We start from the raw sequence: 21524 nt of genomic DNA, 5'->3' as shown, positions 1-21524 counted from the left end.
TTAAATACTCTAAATTAATTAACTATATCTTTTTCATAAAGTTTATGATATAAAATTATTGTTCAAAGCCTTTGTATTTTAATAAGCCTTCTCTAAAATCAATGCATGTGAGTTGTGCTTCCATCTTCCGAGTTCTTTTAAACTATAAGTTGAGGATATTTATATGTTTGTGGTCAATCCTTTCGACAATGAGGTCTCAGAAACTACAGGCTCTAGAAAGATGACGTTTTCACTGATCGATTGGAAATTTTGCGTAGATTGTTCAGTTCTAATTGAATATTTAAAAAAACGTGAACATTATTTCTTTATTACATTTTTTAGGGTACACTGGAAGCGTTGAAATTAAGAAACAAACTAAGGCATCATATCCTATGCGTTATACATTCCAACACTACATTGTTGAATATTGAGGTTGTATATGTCTCAGGCGTATGTTTCATGGCCAAATAATAATGAAAAAGAAAGGATAACCATTTCTCAAGTCTAAGATAAATCTTTATCTTTTGCGTGTTTTGTGCAATGAACACCATATATAACTGACATTATAATTAATTGTATATGTAATGTATTTGCTAATTACATACTGCATGCAAGAAGAAAGAAAACACTGGTCATACATGAATTAGAAACTCCAACCGGAAGTAGGCTCAAATCTTGCAATGGGTGCGAGATATTGAGAAAAACTAATCGATAAAATCTCCCCTTTATGATACCCCTTGCCGATTTTTTTTTTTTATCAAGACGTCTTTCACTTGTGTCTGTAAAGGGACATATACATATTAACAACCCGTTATCGTAACCGTAACAACTTAATAGAATTTGGTTTGTGAGTTAAATGTGACATTAATTTGTATTATTAAAATTATGTATTTCTTATAAAAAGATTTATGAAGTGTGATGTTGTGTGTGAGCGAACAAGTTTGTTAATACCATCAGATCACACAAAGTAGACTCTTGGTGATTTACTCAATTGAGAGCAACTGCGATGAAACACCACATACCTGTTGATATTAGATTACAACTCATGGACTCTGAGTTCCTTCCTTAAGGTTGTTGGTTTGACTCTGGATGTAGTTCCTTCGCAGATTAGCAGTGGAAGGATTTCCACCGTTTACGGACTCGCTGCTACGGATCCAACTGCTCGTTGTATGGGCTGACTGATCCCCATCGACTGATCCATCAGACTGATCCTCTCCTTCTGATCCTAATTCTCTCCGACATAACCTTTTTATGTCGTCCTCCAAACTACGATGTTGTGGTCTCATCTCTTACTTCATTTTAGTGTTGTTTCATCTCTTTGCTCAAACCTTTAGTTTCTCCATTGTCTCTCAATGAATCAAATTTCCAAATAGTCTACGTCTGCGATTTCAACAGTTTTGACAAACTTCTAAAATGTGTTCATGTGAACAAAATTTTATAAAAGTTTTACAATTACTATTTTCTCAATGTTTGTTGTCATAATGACGACACGTGCAGACTCGTGTCTGTATCGTTACTTCATATATATCAACAAAACAAACATAAACGTAACGAAATTTTATTTAGTAATTATTCTGTTTGCATCATTTCTTAATTTTGAAATACAACGCCAATTTAAAATATAATTTGTTTTTAATCTTTAACTTCTGATATCCAAATAAAATGAATTTAAAATAGAAAAATTATCTTCAAACTTAACGTTCTTTGACAATATGTTGTGAGGAATGAGGAGATTTATGCTCATATGCGAATGATCAGGTAGAGAGCGCAGGTTCAGCTAGTCTATATATTAAAATGCTAGGTTTATATGTTTGTCCGCAATACTTTCGACAATGAAATCTCCAAAATCACAAGTGCTAGAAACGTGCCGTTTTCACTCTTCGATTCCACATTTTGTGTAGATTGTTCAGTTCTCATTCAAATTTTCAAAAAAAAAAAAAAAAAAAAAAAACGTGTCGTTAATATTCTATTCAACATTTTAGGGACCGTTATGAGCCCACATAGGCTAACATTATTGCAGGCCGATACTATGGTGTTTAGCAACCAGTAGAACAGTTACGTATTGCGAATTGACGGACATTGCAGGCGCTTTGCTTAAATCTGAATGGCAAACTTACCAGGAAAGTCACACTATATTCATGAAAATTGTTTTTTCTTTCAGGAAAATTACCCTCACACATTTAATAATGTTGGAGGTAGATTGATCCTAAATAGTGTTCTAAAAGACTGAAAGAATCGAAAGATTTTGTTACTGAAACCATTTTTAATTTTTTTTAGGACCTTGGGAAAAAGGGAAGTTTAGAATAGGACGGAAGAAGATTAGTCTTTAATTTTCTGCACTTATTGCTATCAGAAGGAAATTCACTCTAGCCAGAAGTGTCATTTTGTGAGGCAGGGGAACAAAAGTGTTATTTTTTAATTTTTATAACGATTATATGTGTTTTTTCCTGTACTAAATTATCTGTGGACATCAAAATTGTGCTGTGTCAAAGTGGATAAAAATAGAGGAAAGATACTGTATATATCGTGAAATTAATCATGTTAAACATTAAAGTAACTTGAACTAGAAAAACAAATTACTGAACTGTAACTATAATTGTATTCATCAGACACTATCATTGTCTGAAGTCAATATGTTTAGTTAGTTGACGAAACTGTCACACAGTTATTATTTTAGAATAAACGTTACTTTGTTCAGTGTTTTGTTTTTCTAGTTCAAGGTATTTAAGACAGCAAGGCTAATATGAACAAGCTAGTAATTAAAGTAAATATTTTAATACTGCATATACTCGAAGGTAAAACGTTACAATATTCTTTACGTAAGTTTCTAGTAAAAACAAGGAAAACGACTGTAAAAGAAACAGCAATACATTACAATAATATTGTTCTTTGAAAAATTATAATGTTTAATTTTGCAAATTCAAAAAATGTCATATATGAGAAAATGTCAAGATACTTAGATTAACCTTTTAATTAGATATGAAATTAAAGGTTAAAAGTTCTTATAAGAAGTAAAGTTTCATTTCATATCCTATACTAATGTATTTAACAGTGAGGACATAACAGACTCCGCAACATAGTTTGTGCACAAAAACATAACAACACGGTTTAAGGGTTAAACTTGAATATGTGACGACGGAGATGGCAATAATGGAAAGTCCCGATTGAATATGGATACATTTTAACAAGTTTTACGTCTAGCGATAACCCTTCTAAACATTAATGTAAAACTTTAAAAAATCATACTTAATTAGGGGCGGTCAGCGACTATGCTCATAGAATCATATGGCGTTCACTGAATGTGTTTACCTACAAACATTTATGTAGAGAGAATGTATTATTAAGAAAGTATATATATTTTTAATCGTTTTTCGTCGGAATCATAAACTTCGAATTAAGTGAAGAATGATGAATGGTCTAAATGACATATGTTTTAATGCCGGAAAATGGATACAAGTAAACCAGTTCTTCTTCTTCTGGATGGCTATAACGCCCAAACTGAAAATTTGGACTCAATTGACATGGTACGGGAAAACGGAATAGTTTTGCTTTGTCTGCCTCATTCTTCCCACCGACTTCAACCCCTTGACGTCGGTTTAATGAGGTCTCTCATCAAATTCTATGAAGGTGAGGTTAGAAAATGGACTACTATCTATTTCATAAAGATAGGCCCCTGATTTCGCGGTACTCCCCTGACGTTCACTCAAAACTTATATTGCATTCTCGTACCTCGTTGGAATTGTTGGAATGTTATCTTTTCAACAGTTAAAGCATAACAATTTTCTTTGTACTGTGTAGCGAGAAAAAAATAGAAATTAATGAAAAAGTGCGTATTTTATAGTACTTTTTTGGTAAACCAATGTTTATAATACTATATCTGGGAAACGAGATAACGTGAAATAATTCTCTGTGTACAATATGTAGATGCATCCATTAGCTGTAAGTTGTGAAAAGTTCAGTTTTCATCACTTATTTATTTATTTATTTATTTATGACTTCTTTTACGTGGCGAAGTTAAGGCTCTGCAGCCTTCTCCGAGCACTTAAACAAGTGCATACATTAAAAAAAGCACCAATACATAGAAAATATTAACAATTACAAAAGAAAAGTATTGAACCACATAAAAAAATAATATACTACTTAAGTAAAAAAAATAGTTAAACACTTCAAAAACAAAAATTGAAAATAATATACAATAGAGGAAACAAAATAAATGGAGAAACCTAGAACTATGAATATATATAAGCAATACAAATTAACATAGGTTACCTATTGGTTGTGTGTTCATATGTGGGTTATTAATAATCTGGTAAAACCACGGCAAGTAGGCAGCGTCGATGTTCAGCTCTACTTCATTCATGTACCTAAAGTCTCTGTATGATGTGAATTTAGTTTTATACTGCGGAACTCGAAGTTCGTAGGATATATATAAGATATCATGGTACGAGATGCCGGGTGTGTGGATTTGACCGTGGCTAATTACATGTTCTTCCTTGGTTACCAGTATCACATCTATCCATGATTCTGAGTTCCGTATGTGATGGGTTGGACCAAGAGGACAGATAGTAAGGTTAAGGCCCGAGATCGTATCCCGATATTGCAAGACTTCGTCTTTCGTTCTTAAAAGATCCCAATTTGTATCACCCATTATTATGGAATGCTGGTAATTGGGTAAATGTTTTGCAATATCGTCAACAAAGTTTGTGAAAGATGTACGGGGGGGGGGACGATACACAACACTCAAAAGCAATGTCTGGGTGACCTACAGTGCCTTCGAGTATAATATATTCTGAACTACTGTTATATACACCAGCTGACTGAGACAGAAGTTTGACCTGGAAGTTGTCTCGTGAGTGTAATTAAAATAAATGTATGACGCTCTGATCTCCTTTACTGAGGTAGGTAGAGAAACGTACAAAAAACAGTTCGAAAATTTGGTACTCCAGTGTTGAAGCTTTTAATGAAAAAGGGTTTAGTTAGTAGAGTATTTATTTTTTTAAAACAAAATGTTTATACGAACATATTCTGTGCGTTAAGCGGAGAGCCATGTTGCAGCCCAACCTTTAAATTCCCCGCGCTTTTATAAATTAAAAGCATACAGTAATTGGAAATGCGGCAACGCTGTATAGATCATCTCGTGCTGTGTTGTCGCGTTAAGCAAAATTGCAGCGCGGAGCCTACTTCATAAGAATGTATCTTAAAAATAATAACAATGGATGAACGTATCTCAATTAACATCGAAATAAAACGTTGAAGTAACACATCCAAAATTATATTTATCTACTTACCTCATTCGCTTTCATCACTTGTTGACTCATCGCTGCTGCTACTGCTATCTTCCTGGACACTTACTAACAATGGCTCCATTTGTACCTCAAGATAGTAAGCTCTATCAGTATACAGTTTTTCCAGCTTACGAACATGTTCTACTGCATTCTTCCAAACATCACAAGGAACACTCAGCAGAGAATCGATGCACAATTGCAAGACATCAGCTATTTTGAAAGTTTTGTTTTCTGCCGCAACTTTATTTTTGACGAATGCCCAAATAAGTTCAATTTGCTTTAAACTCACAATGTGCAACGGGCAACCATAAAAGTTTGATTTCCTTTTCAGGTATAGTACGTAATATACTATCCAGAAGTAGTTCCCTCCGTTTAAAGTGCGGTCTAGCATATTCAAGTAAACCAGCCTTTGTAAGGTCATCAAATGATGAAGCCTTTGGCGAAACGCGAAAATCATTATTTTGAAGCCAGTCAATGATATCGGCCTTTTTCCACTCATGGATGGGTTTCTCGTTTCTGGATTTATCATGGTGTGATATGGAGCTTGGTCAATGACAATGGCTGAATTTGTCGGAAGGCTGTTAACAATTTTTCTAAACCATTCTTCATAATGTTTGGCATTCATTTCTGAATGATAATCTGAACCCCCTTTCTGTCCAATAAAGCATAGCTTTGCATCTTCCAGAAACCCATCTTCGTTTCCAATGTGACACATAATCACTCTTTTTCCAGCTCCGGATAGTGTTCGAATTCCACCTTTCCACCCATTAACTTGTTGCACTGTCCCCCTATGATAATCGAATGCTTCAGTTGAAGTATCCGGCATTATCTGCTTTTGCCACCCATACTTTTTCGAATGGTTTACCCCACACCATGACTCGTCCGTGTAATATATTGTCCATCCATTATTACGCAAAAACGTAATTTCTTGTAAGAAGGAATCCCTCTGCCCTACTACCCTGGAACTCTCCATTAAAACTGGTTTTTTGTTAAATTTTCTGTATTTAAACCCGATTTTCTTCATATGCCGCCAAAGAGATGTCTCGCTCATATCCGGAAAATCACTCACATCGGTTTTCAATTTTTCCAAAACGCGCCTTACCGTAGGGAATTCTCGAACCGCATAAAAATAATGCACTTTTCGTCTAATTACCCCTTGCATAAACTCATCCAATATATATTTTTCTGGCCTACCGAAACTTTTCCTTGGAGAAGAAACCTCCCCACTTTCGCGGTGTTCTTTTGAAACGCGTTTCACAGTTCGCTCACTAACACCAAGACATTCGGCCGTACGCTTCACTGGTTGAAATACACAATTGCTTACACCCTGCTCTCTCTCTGCATCAAAATAAGCTCGGGCTTTAATAATCATTGCCTTCTCGGAACTTCGCAAATGATGCATGATAATATTATAGCATGTAATAAAACAAAACGAATCACTAACACTAATAGATGAATCAAACGATAGACACTTTTTCAGTAACACACCTCTCTCGCACTGCCCAGCTACCACGATTAAAACTCCGAGTTCGAATGTTGTGTATATACGTATTCAACGGGGTTTGCATCACGTTGAGTCTGATCTTTGTATATATGCATACATATATATATCCGACATTTAAAAGGTAAAGGGAAAAAGAAATGTAGCCTTAGCAATCACGTGGTCACCCAGGTTCTACAATTAATTCCTCTGCCAAATATAACAGAGAAACAAGGGTCTTTTGTTTTCTTTCAACGACGTGTACGTGACGGGGGCTGTTTTTGCGTCTTATCGTCTATTGTAAATCATGTCGCACTGATTACGTTTTCAACACTTTCCCTCGGTTCATAGGCGTCTAAAACTTTCATACATCATATATGTTTATTGCAGTGAGACGGGCGAACGAGCGTTTGTATTTTTCCTGAGTAGCCTATTTCTCGTGCTTTTTTTATTGAAAAAAATATCGAAATTTCTTCTACGAACAGTGGTATTACAGAAAGAGAAAGAAGGGGTAAAATTTTGAGCAACAATGAAATTGGAGAACTGATTAATGACTCTGTCTCAGATGGTTATGAGCTATTATTCTCCGTTCAGTGGCGTATCCGGGAATGAACAAGATAGTAACTCTGTTTCAATTGAACCTGAGGTTACGCCGAAAAAAAAAAAAACGCGTCGTTCCTATTCGAAGTCAGATTCTGATGTAGCTTGGAGCGATAAAATTTAAGTCAATGCAAAACATCTGTTAAATGGTGTCCCGGGAATTGATCAAAATGCTTAGCTATCTACTGAGTATTCCCCCATATAAAGTGTTTCCGCTGTTTTTACAGATAAAGTTTTGTAGTTGCAAAAGAAAAGAATCAATACGAAAAATATTAGATTAAGAAAATGAAAAATTACTAAAACAAAAATTTTTGTTTTCTAAGTGAAAGCATATTACTTCAATTGAAAACAAGAATTTTTTATTATTTATCTTTTATATTATTTATCTTTTAAAATAAATCGAAACAGTTTGGTTGAAAAAGATACTTTAAGATCTTTCCAAAAGTTTTTTCAGACTGTTAATACACCACAGCAATCCAGAGATAATGAAGTCTCACTTTTTACTGAATAACAAGAAAATTACTATGTGTTGAGTAATGAAATTTTCAGAACGTACAGGTACTAGATGCACCTACATATCGTGCACAGAAAATTATTTCACGATATCTCGTTTCCGAGATATAGTCTTATACACATTGGTTTACCAAAAATGTACTATAAAATACGCACTTTTTCATTAATTTCCATTTTTTTTCTCGCTACACAATACAAAGAAAATTGTTATGCTTTAAGTGTTGAAAAGATAACATTCCAACAATTCCAACGAGGTACGAGAATGCAATATAAGTTTTGAGTGAACGTCAGGGGAGTGCCGCGAAATCAGGGGCCTATCTTTATGAAATGGATAGTAGATCCAATTACCCAAAAAATGACCCCAAGCCATCTATCAACTCTTTGGCCCAGCATTTTGGCGAGAAACACCAATGCCGAACGCAATTAACACATTCAAGAAAATTGCAATTTTGGCTTTGGACACAAACGTGTGAACAGATGAAGACTTTCTACCTGCAGATGCAACAGACATAGACCTAAACGTCACTGTGTTACTAGAAAATGAAAACCCTACACCAACTGTGCCCAGCAAATCTCTTTTAAACTACACGCACAAAGCTTACAGTCCAATACATTTGAATCTTCGCTTGAAGCAGAAATTCCTGGATACTCTTACAAAGAACAAACTCTATGAAGTTTTCTTCCTGCTTCACCTCAAAACTTAATAGATTATTCCAAAAATTGAGCAAGGGACAAAACGTACAAACCTTAAAAGGGGTAAAACAGCTACCTTCTCTTTGCCCTTTACATTAATGATCTCCCTAAAATTCTCACATATTGTAAATACCATATTTACGCTGATGATTTTCAGTTATATGCTTCTTTTACCCAACAAGATATTAATAATGCGATTGAGAAAATAAATACTGAGTTAAACAAAATCAGCGACTGGTCTACGGCTCATGGATTAAAATTAAATGCAACAAAATCGCAGTGCATTTTAATTGGCTCCCCAAGAATTCTTTCTTCTATTAATATCCACCAGCTCCCAAATATAAAATTGTCCAATACTGTTATTCCATTCTCTACAACTGTCAAAAATTTGGGAGTCATAATAAATCAAAATCTCTCCTGGTCAGATCAAATAAATGGAGTTTTTAAGAGAGCATTTGGTGCCCTACATACGTTAAATCGACTAAGAAATTTTTTACCAATATCTTTGAAGATCAAACTTGTCAAGGTACTGGTGTTACCACATCTTGACTATTGCGACTCAGCCTATTCTGATCTAACAGAAAATCAATCAAAGCGCTTGCAAAGAGTGCAAAATGCATGCGTTAGATTTATTTTCAATATAACTTACAGGGAACATCTCACATCTTTTTATAAAAAACTGTCATGGTTGACGTTAGTTGGAAGAAGAAATTTACATAATCTTACCCTATTGTACAAGATACTTACTACGTCAGAACCATCGTATCTAGCCCGTAGATTTTTATATTTATCAGACTTTCATACTAGAAGCACAAGATCACAAGATAATTTCTTGCTCTCCATACCCAGTCACAATTCTGATTCATACTCAAAATCCTTCACAGTAAGTACCGGTACTACGCGCCTCTGGAACAGTTTACCTCAATTAATACACAACGTTTCCACAGTTGCCAAATTTAAAAAATCTGTAAATTCCCTTCTCTTAAGTAAAGATAAGGATACTGGTAGCACATGAGGCATCTTTGTTTTACCAGATTATTAATAACCCACATATGAACACACAACCAATAGGTAACCTATGTTAATTTGTACATCTTATATGTTCATACTTCTAGTACCGGTATATGCAATATGCAATTTTAGGTTTCTCCATGTTATTTTTGTTTCCTCTATTGTATATTATTTTTCAATTTTTGTTTTTGAAGTGCTTAACCATTTTTCTTACTTAAGTAGTATATTTTTTTATGTGGTTCAATACTCTTCTTTTGTAATTGTTAATATTTTCTATATATTGGTGTTTTTTTTTATTATTATTATATCTAATGTATGCACGTGGTTAAGTGCTCGGAGAAGGCTGCAGAGCCTTAACTTCGCCACGTAAAAGAAGTCATAAATAAATAAATAAATAAACAAATATTAACTCCATCTTCGTACAAAAAGGAACTTCACTTAGGTCAAGCAAATTCCAAATGGTCAAAGGTATACAGAAGAAAACTTATTGGTGCCTTCCATTTCAACTCAGGCAAAAAAATATAAAATTGTACCATCACCATCTCAGATATTGTTGAAACTTTTTTATAGCAACTAGACATGTTTTTAAGAGACCCATATTTTTTTGTTTTGTCGAAAAAAAAAATCCGCCAAGTAATGGGCCATCAAAGACGGGGAGTACAATTTATGAATTGTAGAGGACATGGAAAATGGTCAACTTCGAAGCCTCACCATTCGCCTATGGAGACAGGTATTCTTGTTGTGGTATGTACATAGGGATATAAATAAACTATATTTTATTATAGTTTGGTTTGCGCATGCGTATCTTTTTGTACATAAATTAACAAATGAAAATCAATTAATCTGAAAAGTCGAAGTTTGCGAATTTTTTTCGAGCACTTCCGGTTCGAATTTTAAAATTCTGTTTCCGCGGTTGGTAAGACCTAGCTACCCGCTTTACGAAAAAAAATTTGTATTGCTTCTGTGTGCAATCGTTTTGTCGCAAAAAATTCGAGAAATTGTAAAATTTTCAAAAATCGCCATTTTTGGGCGCCATTTTCTCGAAAACACGATCTTAAAATTCTGAAATTTTGTCAGATGGTTCAACTTTACATGAATAATAAACACACCAAATACCATTCTCGACCCATGCTTCGTGAATTAACTGCAGCCTTTCAAAGTTAGCAAAGTTTCGTTAACTTTGATGTCACAATTAGCAACACTAGGAACAATAAAAGTGCAATGATTTGATGATGTTTATGATTCACGTTCATTAAATGAAGAATAAAAAGTTTTCTTGACTTTTTTTTATTATTTTGATCAAGAAGGCTCTCTGGAATAGTAAAATGAGTCTCCCCCTACTTCTCCGTTTTCTTAAACCGAAATAATCTGAGGTGAAATTACGATTACGAAACGCACAAATTTCAAGTTGACTTACTTAAAATGGTCTTCGGAAACAAAATTTCACTTATTTTTTTTTTTAATTTTTTACATGGACCAATCATTTGCTTGGTTGGTGTCTTCTTCGCTAATAGCACGTAACCGTGAAGGTGCTCCAATAGGTGTTGGCTCACTCACAACTCGTCCAGGAGTGGATCTAGGAGGAAGAAACTTTTTAATTTTATATATAAATAAAACCGATCTCAGAGTTTGGAGCTCTTAAAAGTAGCTCTAAGTAGAAGTATTATCCCCCCCCCCTTCCAGAAGTCCGTCCTGGATCCGCCTCTGCGTGGCACATTGTCGATAGTCACAAATGCTGAAGGTCCATGTGGAAGCATAAACAGCACTTCTACTTCACGTAATTCATGATTTATTCATAATATTTCTGCTACGCACCACTGGTTATCATACATATATGTATGTAACAAAAGTTACTTTTTGCAGATTTCTTAAATCTACACTTTGAATTGCAGAAGTTCGATTTTGGGGGAAGCATGAAGTTAGTTCATGGTGACCCGTTACTGACATAAAAACTTCGCCATTTTCCGAAAGCCAAAGATGACTTCGTTCAATACCAGTTACCGGCCGCATACTTTCCCTGTTTTTCTTCCACAAGTCGTCGAATTCAGTTCCAGGGTCGAATTACAAAACGAGAGTAATACCCGGAGTTTGTACTTGCACTATACTCACGAATTCTTCTGCGGTTTTAGTGGGGGCGCGGTGGCTCAGTGGTAGAGCGTTCACCTCCGGTGCTTGTGGTCTATGGTTCGATCCCAGATCGCGCCGTGTGGGTTTTGTGGTGGACGTGCTCGTGGGTATTCTCGGGGATATTTCGTTTCCTCCCACTTTCTGCATTCCATCATTTCATTCATTTCTCATAATCACCGTCTCCTTTAGCCTAACCGGCATAAGCGTCGGACGTAAAACTTAATGATTTCATTTCATTTTTTTTCTTCTGCGGTTTTAACATTGTGTATCTGTATTTGCCTAAGGTTATACGGCGTTGCCACATTCTTTACACATCCCCCTCAATACCGTCGCAGAGACCCTTGGATGGCCGGTTTCACTGCAAAACACTGCTTTATCAGATCTGTCTACATCTCGAACATCTGAAAGCGATTTTTAAAGTGGGATGCAGCACCATCAGAAATCACTGACACGGTTTGGGAAATTGTAGACATTTATTTTCTCGTATTCAAACCTTTTTCTATAAAATATATTTTCGCTTTTCTTCGAGTATTTTTAGAATCTTGTCTATGGCTATGAGCATATGAGCCGAATCGTGTGTTTTATCGTCGTTTATTACAAAAAACTGTCAGTTGATTCATATTCCGGTGATAACTCTGAATTTCACTTTGCAGAATAACAGTCTAGTTTTCAGCGAAGTCCACATGAAGTAAAATAGAATTTGTATCTTGAAATTTTATACGGTGCTTTTCGGTAGCAATTAATTCTCTTTGGATTTTCTTGATGTAGTCATGAATTACAATTCTTACAGTTAAACCAGCAATGTACGATACGAAAACAGAAAGTGGCACAGTTTTTTTTTTTTTTTTTAACGAGATTATTGTTTTCCCATATGGCATACGTAACACTTTTGATTTTCATCAGAATCAATAATTAAAGACTCCACACTTATTCCTTCCACTCCAGGACATTCACCACATTCTTGAAGAAGACAGTTGTCATTTTCTACGGATGATACTACTAAAGGAAATAGGTCACTCATGACAGCTTCAATACAGGCTGCATCTTTGATTTGTAGCAACGCAGTAGCAGCTAACTTAAAATTTGCACAATACACACAAACACACACACACACACACACACACACATACACACTTCCCTCGCAGGTTGCGGACAGACCCACTTTAGTCGAATACTGTAAAATTCCGAGTGACCCATTCTGACGTTGGGATTGTTCTGTTTAAAAAGTCAGTAAATTTCTTTGGAACGCGTAAGAAAACGTTTCGATTTTTTTTAAACTTTTTGTCCTTTTTTGATCACTAATGACACCGCACTTAATTGAGACTTTGTCTGGAGCATTCCAAATCATCACTGAGGTAATAGTTCAGGCTTTTTGTAGATCATCAGAATTTATTGAAATTTGTGTTTCATAATCGTAATTTCCACCTCAGATTAATTCGGTTTAAGAAAACGGAGGTGTAGGGGGAGGCTCATTTTACTATTTCAGAGAGCCTTCTTGATCAAAATAATAAAAAAAAAGTCAAGAAAACTTTTTATTCTTCATTTAATGAATGTGAACCACAAACATCATCAAATCATTGCACTTTTATTGTTCCCAGTGTTGCTAATTGTGACATCAAAGTTAACGAAACTTTGCTAACTTTAAAAGGCTGCAGTTAAATCACGAAGCATGGGTCGAAAATGGTATTTGGTGTGTTTATTATTCATGTAAAGTTGAACCATCTGACAAAATTTCAGAATTTTAAAAGATCGTGTTTTCGAGAAAATGGCGCCCAAAAATGGCGATTTTTGAAAATTTTACAATTTCTCGAATTTTTTGCGACAATACGGTTGCACACAGAAGCGATACAATTTTTTTTTTCGGAAAGCGGGTAACCAGATCTTACCAACCGTGAAAACAGAATTTTAAAATTCGAACCGGAAGTGCTCGAAAAAAATTCGCAAACTTCGACTTTTCAGATAAATTGACGTTCATTTGCTAATTTATGTACAAAAAGATACGCACGCGCAAACCAAACTATAATAAAATATAGTTTATATCCCTATGTACATACCACAACAAGAATTATAACTCTACCTGTCTCCATAGGCGAATGGTGAGGCTCCGAAGTTGACCATTTTCCATGTCTTCTACAATTCATAAATTGTACTCCCCGTCTTTGATGGCCCATTACTTGGCGGGAAAATTTTTTTCGACAAAACAAAAAATATGGGTCTCTTAAAAACATATCTAGTTGCTATAAAAAAAAAGTTTCAACAATATCTGAGATGGTGATGGTGCATGCTCTGCCTGAATTGAAATGGAAGGCACCTATTATAGCGCAACCGACCTCAAACAAAAGCCTATCATAGAATGCCCGAAAACCATATTAGTTGAACAGTCGTCAAGCTCGTCCGCTGAAGAAGACTATAACGCAGCGTGTCTTCATAGTGACAGCCATTCGTCCAAATCTGATGAGTTGGAATTCTTGCACGAAATGTCATCAGTGGGACTGTAATTCGTGTGCCGGGATTGATAGCGGTATCGACGAAAATGAATACTATTGTAAATCTTATTTTAGAAAAAAGCCTACCGATGTTTCATATCTATCTCAGACTTAATAGTTGTACTGTACAGTATTATTATTTATTTTTGATTTCCTCATCTATGTTTATATATAAGGTTCGAATGCTCAGTTTTGTTTAAGTTTTTCATGCTCAATTTCAAAATCTGTTTAACCTTAGAAAGACAACCTGGGATCGCTGGCGACTCCATGTGTGTTGACTTACGCATCTGCGCCTGTGCTAAATTACCTAAATAGATCATGATTTGTCTACCTTCAGTGCTTGAGTAGTGGTCAAAGTAGGAATATTTAATTGTTTGTTCTGTGTATTATTTGTGTTTATATTGTGCAGTAGGGTTTCATACGAACCCAGGGTGTTCTTTGTGCTACGAAAATAGCATTGTTACGGTCTTTATATGGCCTTTATATGGATGAAATACAACATATCATGGCATCAATAAGCAAGAGACTCACACTGGGAGAAATACGTATCTTCAATATTGAGTGAGAAGACATCAGTCCCAAACTGTGAAAGAGTCACCAAGTGGAAAACCTGGTCGGTGTGTTTTCTGTCCCCAAGACAAACATGTGTGTATTGCTTACGCAGCATATGTGCTGAACATCGCTTTGGAATTTGAGGCGACTATAAAGATGTGAAGTGACCTTCACTAATGCTGTGAACAAATCAGAATTTTCAAAACTTGTGTAGCCTTTTCAAATAATTTGGATGGGAAGAGAATATTATCATTTGTATTACTATTCAAATAAGAAGGCTATGAACAGAACGTTCGGTACACTTCTAACTGGTGACCTACCTGGGTAATCTATAACAATAACAAATCCTAACGTAAACTAACCTAACCAGATGCAAAATACATGTTAGATTAGGTTATAGTTATAGACATATTTCGGTAGGTCATCAGTTAGAATATCACCGAAAATTTAATTGTAAACCATTAATCTTATATTTGTGTTCAATAATCTAAGCTGTTGTCAGACTATGAGAAATTTCACATATATATGTGTGACGTACATACGTTGTAGTTTAATCTAAACTAAATTACCACGCGGTACCAACTCTTATTCCACTGGTGTTTACTAAATGAATACATCTTGTAATGGGTCGTATATGACCCCACAGTGTACTTTGTGTCATGATAATGCCATGGTCTCTTTCCAGGGTTAAGATGATTTGATATCAGGGAATATTACAAATTAAGCGACAATAATTCAATGCATATGTGAATAAACATTATAGTACAATTCCCAGTGGTAACAAATGTTTTTTTTTATTAATGCCCAATTCAGAATGTAGCCTATACTTTTTAACTGACTGTTAAAACTTTTTAATAGAGGAGTACCCATCTCTTGTGTACATTTGATTATTGAGTCTAATAAATATTTTATAAAATTCCAGTTGTGTGTATAATAGTAATAATATAATGTTTTATAATGATAAGTCTACAATAGCGATGGGTATTATAGATATAATAGTGTACGGGGCAGTATAAGATAGAGACATAATAGGGTTGACTGGAATCCAAAGTCCTATTATGCCCCACCTGGGGGCATAACGGAGATAAGGACATTTTTTGGAATAAGCAAAATAAAAATGACCAAAGCAATATTTTTGAAAGGATTTGCTGGTGACATATTGCATACATGTTCAACGTATCTACTGCAGAAAATTCCTACAATTGAGATATTCGTTAACAATTTACAAAAACAAATATCTTACCTTCCTCATTGTGCCTCACGTTCCAATATTACCTTTTATTAAAAGCGTCTGTTCAATGATAGGACAGCGTAATATAATGTATTTACCATTTGTTCCAAATTATTCACATTTCCTTTCATGTCTCCCACTCTTATTTAGTGCGCGTTATGCAACCATACATGGCACGTATAAAACTGTTCGCCATTTTGTGCTTGTGCGAGATATCGACTTAGTACAGATGCATTACTGCTATCAGTTGGGACAGCTACTCATCCGTATCCTTTTCGACCCATTTTTCTTGACAGATTATCCGGGAATCCCTACGCTCCTTTGGGAAATCTCTTGTGCACGAATTGCACGATCTGAACCTAAGCATTTTTGAATACAACAGCTTCAGTTTCTTTGACGTGACCATGCCGCATTAGCTCTATCATTTACCATAGTCGAGCTATAGAGCTTTGAATGTCATTTTCCCACGTTTTCGGCACCTTGTAGCTCCGAAATTATGTACGTTGGACAAAAGTTTATTTGCACTTTTTTTTTCTTGTTTCCGTGTCAGGAATCATCCCTTACATTTTGTAACATAGTCACGCGGTCACCCTGTATATATATATATATATATATATATATATATATATATATATATATATATATATATATATATATATATAAGAATAGTTATTCGTGTTCCTGATAACTATAACTTACATTATCAGATGTCTGTTCTCATTATAACAGCATTAACGTTGCTCATTTTAGTTTCTTCGTGTATAACTTATGAACATGGCGAATAAATGCGACAGCTTTGAAACGTGACAGTTGATCTGATTCTATTTTCTCACGCACTTCAAAGTAGAACTTTTAAGAAGTTTTCCTCCCTTTGATTCTAAAATTCCAACAGCATTACTAAACCCGCTTGACTACGGAGGCAACTTACGAGAGAATACGCTGTAATATTGCTAACAGAGTCGTTCCAAGCGTAGGCTCATGTTTGGAGTTTTAAATAGCCGTTTTGTGCCTTTTTAAATAATTTTAACTGAAGATATTGATTGATTTTGCACATTGAAACTATGCATTAGTTGTATGCTCAACGCAGAAATACGTATTTTTCTCTTCCTTAACCTTCATATCTTTGTAAGTATTCCTAATTCCTGTGCACTGTGTCGAGTAAATTTCCATCTAATTTCCTTGGGAATTTTCTTCGTCTAATGATTTGCTTGACTAAGGTTTCATAACAATAAAGTTTTTTTGCTTATAATTTTCTTATTTTGCTTTTTTTCCGCAAAAATCACAAATAATTTTTCATTACTACAGTGCTTTGTTAAGGAAAGTGCAAAGAAGCAAAGAAGCAATAGTATATGAAGAAATCTGAGTTATTCACGAAAATATGGATGTTACAGTATACGGAATTTTTTGCTGAGTACAGTATCTGCCCTTCGAGTACCTTGTCTGCTTTTCTAAAATATTTTAGGACTATTCATATATAGCTGAGAAGATTTATATATGTTAAGCCGACCAAGATCAGTGATGCTCACCTGCCACTTTTTTCTACATTTTGCATGATTTCAAATAGAACCTTTACCGGGTTTTCTGCTATTCCTAACCAGGACACTTTAATGAGAGATAAATCATCTATATTGGGACACTTTGGTAGGAAATTTATTTCTACTTTTTCTGCACGTAGAAAGTGCCTAATCATCACAAGATCTACTTTTGTTTCATCCTTGCTGAACGTATCAGTAACGATGGTCAGTTACTTTCCCAATACGCATCTTAGATCCAAAGGATATAAATATAAATGCTATGATGTGACGCACCCTACCAATATCCATGCGTACTATAAATTAAAAATTATATGTAGCTGTTAATGTAAGAGAGTGTAATACTAAAAATAAAAATAAAAAATAGATTATTGCAATGAAAAAGGACACATAAAAGTGAATGAAAAGATTGTCATGACTGAAACCCAATGCAAGATGTAACCAACTTTATAGCAGAGCAAGAGCCTTCAAACCGGAACTGTGTTGCTTAAAACGAGACATATGATAACCATAACTATAAACGAGTGGAGACTTATTTTGAATATATTCTTTCAGGGGCGACTTCTAACCCCTAACCCGTGATCTCAGGGGTGCCTCAGGGGAGTGTACTTGGGCCTCTGCTGTTTGTCCTGTATATGGATGATCTCTACACGCACTTATCAGCCCAACCTAGTTACCTTCTGCTTTTTGATGACGATTGTAAGTTATACAGAGAAATATCGTGTCTCCATGACACAATTGCTCTACAGGAAGACATAAATTACCTTATAGGCTGGTGTGAAATGTGGCACTTGAAACTCAACAGTAAGAAATGTGACAGTATTACTATTACTTTGAAAAAGTTTCCTGTTCCCTCCACATACTATATCAACGATTCCCCTATCACACATTCTGCTAGTCATAATGATCTTGGTGTCATCTTTGATTCAAAACTCACATTCTCTGACCACATCTCCTCAATACTAAAGAATTCAATGCTAATGTTGGGACTTTTTTTATCGATTCACCGAACTACGCATTCTTTCTTCATTAGCAACTTTTTGTAAGACTTTAATAGCGCCCAAGATCGAATACTGCTTTCCCATATGGGCCATGGCAGTACTTACACATCTCTCCAGACTTGATTCTGTTCTCAATTTCTTCATCACTATAGTCCGTTTTCGTGTTCCTGCACTTCGAATATTATCTAAGAAGTAACTCTTGCGACATCTTAATATTCAGACTCCTGAAGTACACAGAATTATCTCTGACCTGAAACATCTACATAAAATAGTTAATGGAAACTTAAGATCGGAAATATTACTTCAGGAGCTATCCTTACGTGTCCGTTCTCGCATCACCCCGAATACCTCCCTATTCCATCTTGCCCGTCCTAGGTTGGCTATTATACAGATGTCTCTTTCTTATAGAATACCAAACTGTTATAATCAAATAACAACTAATGTGGACATTTTTTCTAGCTACCCAGTGTTTGAAAGAGCAATTAAACGAGTTTTGACGGAATAGTTTTACTCTTACACTATTTTTTCTATGTTGTTGTTATTGTCGTCTTGTTTCTTTTCTTTTATTAGCGTGTCCCTGTGTAAAACGGCAAAGTTATGCTGTATCTGGAAATTTGTTCAATAAATAAATAAATAAATATAGCCCACTTGTACATTACAAGATTCTCTTAGCAATTTAGAACCATTTGAACAAAACTCAACAAATGCCATTTACAAAATTTCAAAGGAGAGGTTTTTTTAAGTTGTACTCAATGTTTCTCAAAAAATTAGAAATTAATTTTTTTTACAAAACTCAACATATCCACTTTCACATACATGTTTCTATTTTATTAAACTAGGTGTTATAAACATAAACTCTAAATATTTAAATTTAATGGGCTCTTAAGTATATTACATTTTGTAGATGATATCATAATAAGAAGTTTACATTGTATTAGTAAATTTATATTTTGCTTTTAAGTTAAGACATGGACAGAAGTTCCCACAGTAACAAAATCTGTTTCTCACATCTTAAACCTATTATGAAGCTTATGGTCATAGCCTATATTGAGCTGAAAACTAAAGCAACAGTACATAATACAATGTTAGAATTTTTAAAGTTGTGTGAAAACAATACAGAAACACAGTCTTCCTTAATATAAAGGTTCTTCGTAATACAGAATTTTGTCTTAAGTTTCACTAGCATTCCCTTGTAAAACCTTTGAATAAAACTCTTTAATTTCCTCTGAATCATTGTCAAAATAAGACATCAACTTCTTCACCTCATTAGTTATATCTTTGCTTAATTCAGTCATTGATGGAAAATGAGGTGCTTCAAACATAATTGAAGCATTTCTCTTTCCAGCTTTAAGCACCTAAACGGCTATCAGTGAAGCAAAATAAGTATATTGAAAAGGGCATTGTGCCCTGGTCTCAGGTCTTCTTACATAATGCAGTACTCTTGCTTCAGATATCTTAAAAGGCAATTTGGATTTCATTAACGGTTTGGAGATTGATTTCATATCGTAACTATACTATGTAGTCTTTACCCCAAACTTTCACAAAATGTCATAATATTCTGACAGCAGAGTCATCGTTTCGTATTTTTTAAGTTCTTTTTCAGTAAGACCAAAAACCCTGTCACGAGGCAAAAGGCTGTGCCCACATATTAAGCCATAATCTTTAAAAAAAAATGATCATCATAGGTATTCTGTCTTTATTGGCAGGTCACTTGCCGCAGCTGAGAAGCTTTCATGCTCTACGGTCGTCCGCTAACTTCTTCGTCTTCGTGTATGATCTTTCTGTTTTATATCATCCATTAATTGTAGTCTCCTTTGCCCCCTCCCTCTCTTTCCCGACACCATATCCTCTAGGACGTCTCTCATGTACCAATCTCTTCTTAGACAATGTCCCAACCAGTTTCTCTTCCTCTTCCTAATAATATCTAAAAGCGTTCTTTTCTCACCCACCATTTCTAACACTCTCTCATTCGTTTTGCGCTCGACCCAACTAATTCTTTCCATTCTTCTCCACACCCACATTTCGAAGGCTTCCAGTCGATTTTCATCAACTTTACGTAATGACCACGTTTCCGCCCTATACAGTACAACACTCCACACGAAGCATTTCATGAGTCTTTTTCTCAACTCTTTCCTCAAGGTCCCACAAAACAGACTTTTCTTCCTCCTAAAGGCTTCTTTCACCACTCCTATCCTTGCTTTTATTTCACGTTCGCACCTCATGTTATTAATAAGAATACTACCCAGATATCGAAAACTATTCACTTGTTCTATTTTTTCCCCCTCCTACTTTTATATTTCACAGACCCCTTCCTTCCAATAACCATGGCTTTTGTCTTTCTAATATTTATTTTCATCCCATATTCTTCAAAGCCCTTTCTCATTTGCCCTTTCTCATTTTTTCTAACATTTTATTGATTTTCTTTTCAGATTCTGCAAGAAGCGCCATATCGTCTGCAAATCTTATGCATCTAATCATTCTACCTCCTACCGAAATGCCATCATTATCATGTGAACTCTTTTTCATTATCTTTTCTAGATATACAGTACATTAAATAGTGTTGGCGAGAGGCAGCACTCATGTCGAACTCCCCTTCCAATTGCACTCTCTTCCGTCAGTTCTTCCCCTATCCTAACACTTACTTGTTGGTTCATGTATAAGTTTCTTATAAGTCTTCTATGTTTCCATTCCAACCCTATCATCGTTAGAACTCCCAAAAACAATTCCCAATTCACGCGGTCAAAAACCTTTTCTAGATCAATAAATATAACATACACTTCTTTCCCTTTTTCTATAAATCTTTCACCGATCGCCCTTAACCCGTAAGTATTATGGACCGTCTCTCAGACAGCTGCGACTTTTCGTATCATTATATTTTCCACAGCCTCACTACTACAAGTGGATCTTTTCGTCTACCTTTCTGTCTAGCAAATGGTTACGTATTGTGAAGTTCGTATTATAATTGATTCCCTGTGCGCGGCGCTAGAGGGGTCGAGAGGTCTCACAGACGTACTATAGTAGTTACGTGAGTATT

The 21524-nt window shown here is 35.1% G+C and overlaps 2 protein-coding genes across 5 annotated transcripts in view; one reads left to right on the top strand and one right to left on the bottom strand.

Moving 5' to 3' along the window:
- The window catches only part of LOC145662735 (uncharacterized), a 206600-nt gene extending 191064 nt beyond the window's left edge, over window positions 1-15536 (top strand). For 2 of the 4 annotated variants that reach the window (XM_081728602.1, XM_081728600.1), the window contains one exon: window positions 14413-15536. In XM_081728602.1, the coding sequence (XP_081584728.1) occupies window positions 14413-14496 (84 nt within the window). In that variant the 3' untranslated portion in view covers window positions 14497-15536. Of the gene's footprint in view, window positions 1-2256; window positions 2903-14412 lie in introns of those variants that run through there. The other 2 variants (XR_014127088.1, XM_081728601.1) reach the window with 2 other exon arrangements.
- The window catches only part of LOC145662734 (uncharacterized), a gene marked incomplete in the record, with an annotated part of 1843005 nt that overhangs the window by 497140 nt on the left and 1324341 nt on the right, over window positions 1-21524 (bottom strand).

The sequence above is a fragment of the Thermobia domestica genome, chromosome 10 (genome assembly GCF_964235325.1).
Source record: "Thermobia domestica chromosome 10, izTheDome1.hap1.1, whole genome shotgun sequence".
In the NCBI taxonomy this organism is placed as follows: domain Eukaryota; kingdom Metazoa; phylum Arthropoda; class Insecta; order Zygentoma; family Lepismatidae; genus Thermobia; species Thermobia domestica.
This window is presented reverse-complemented; position numbering and strand designations above follow the sequence as displayed.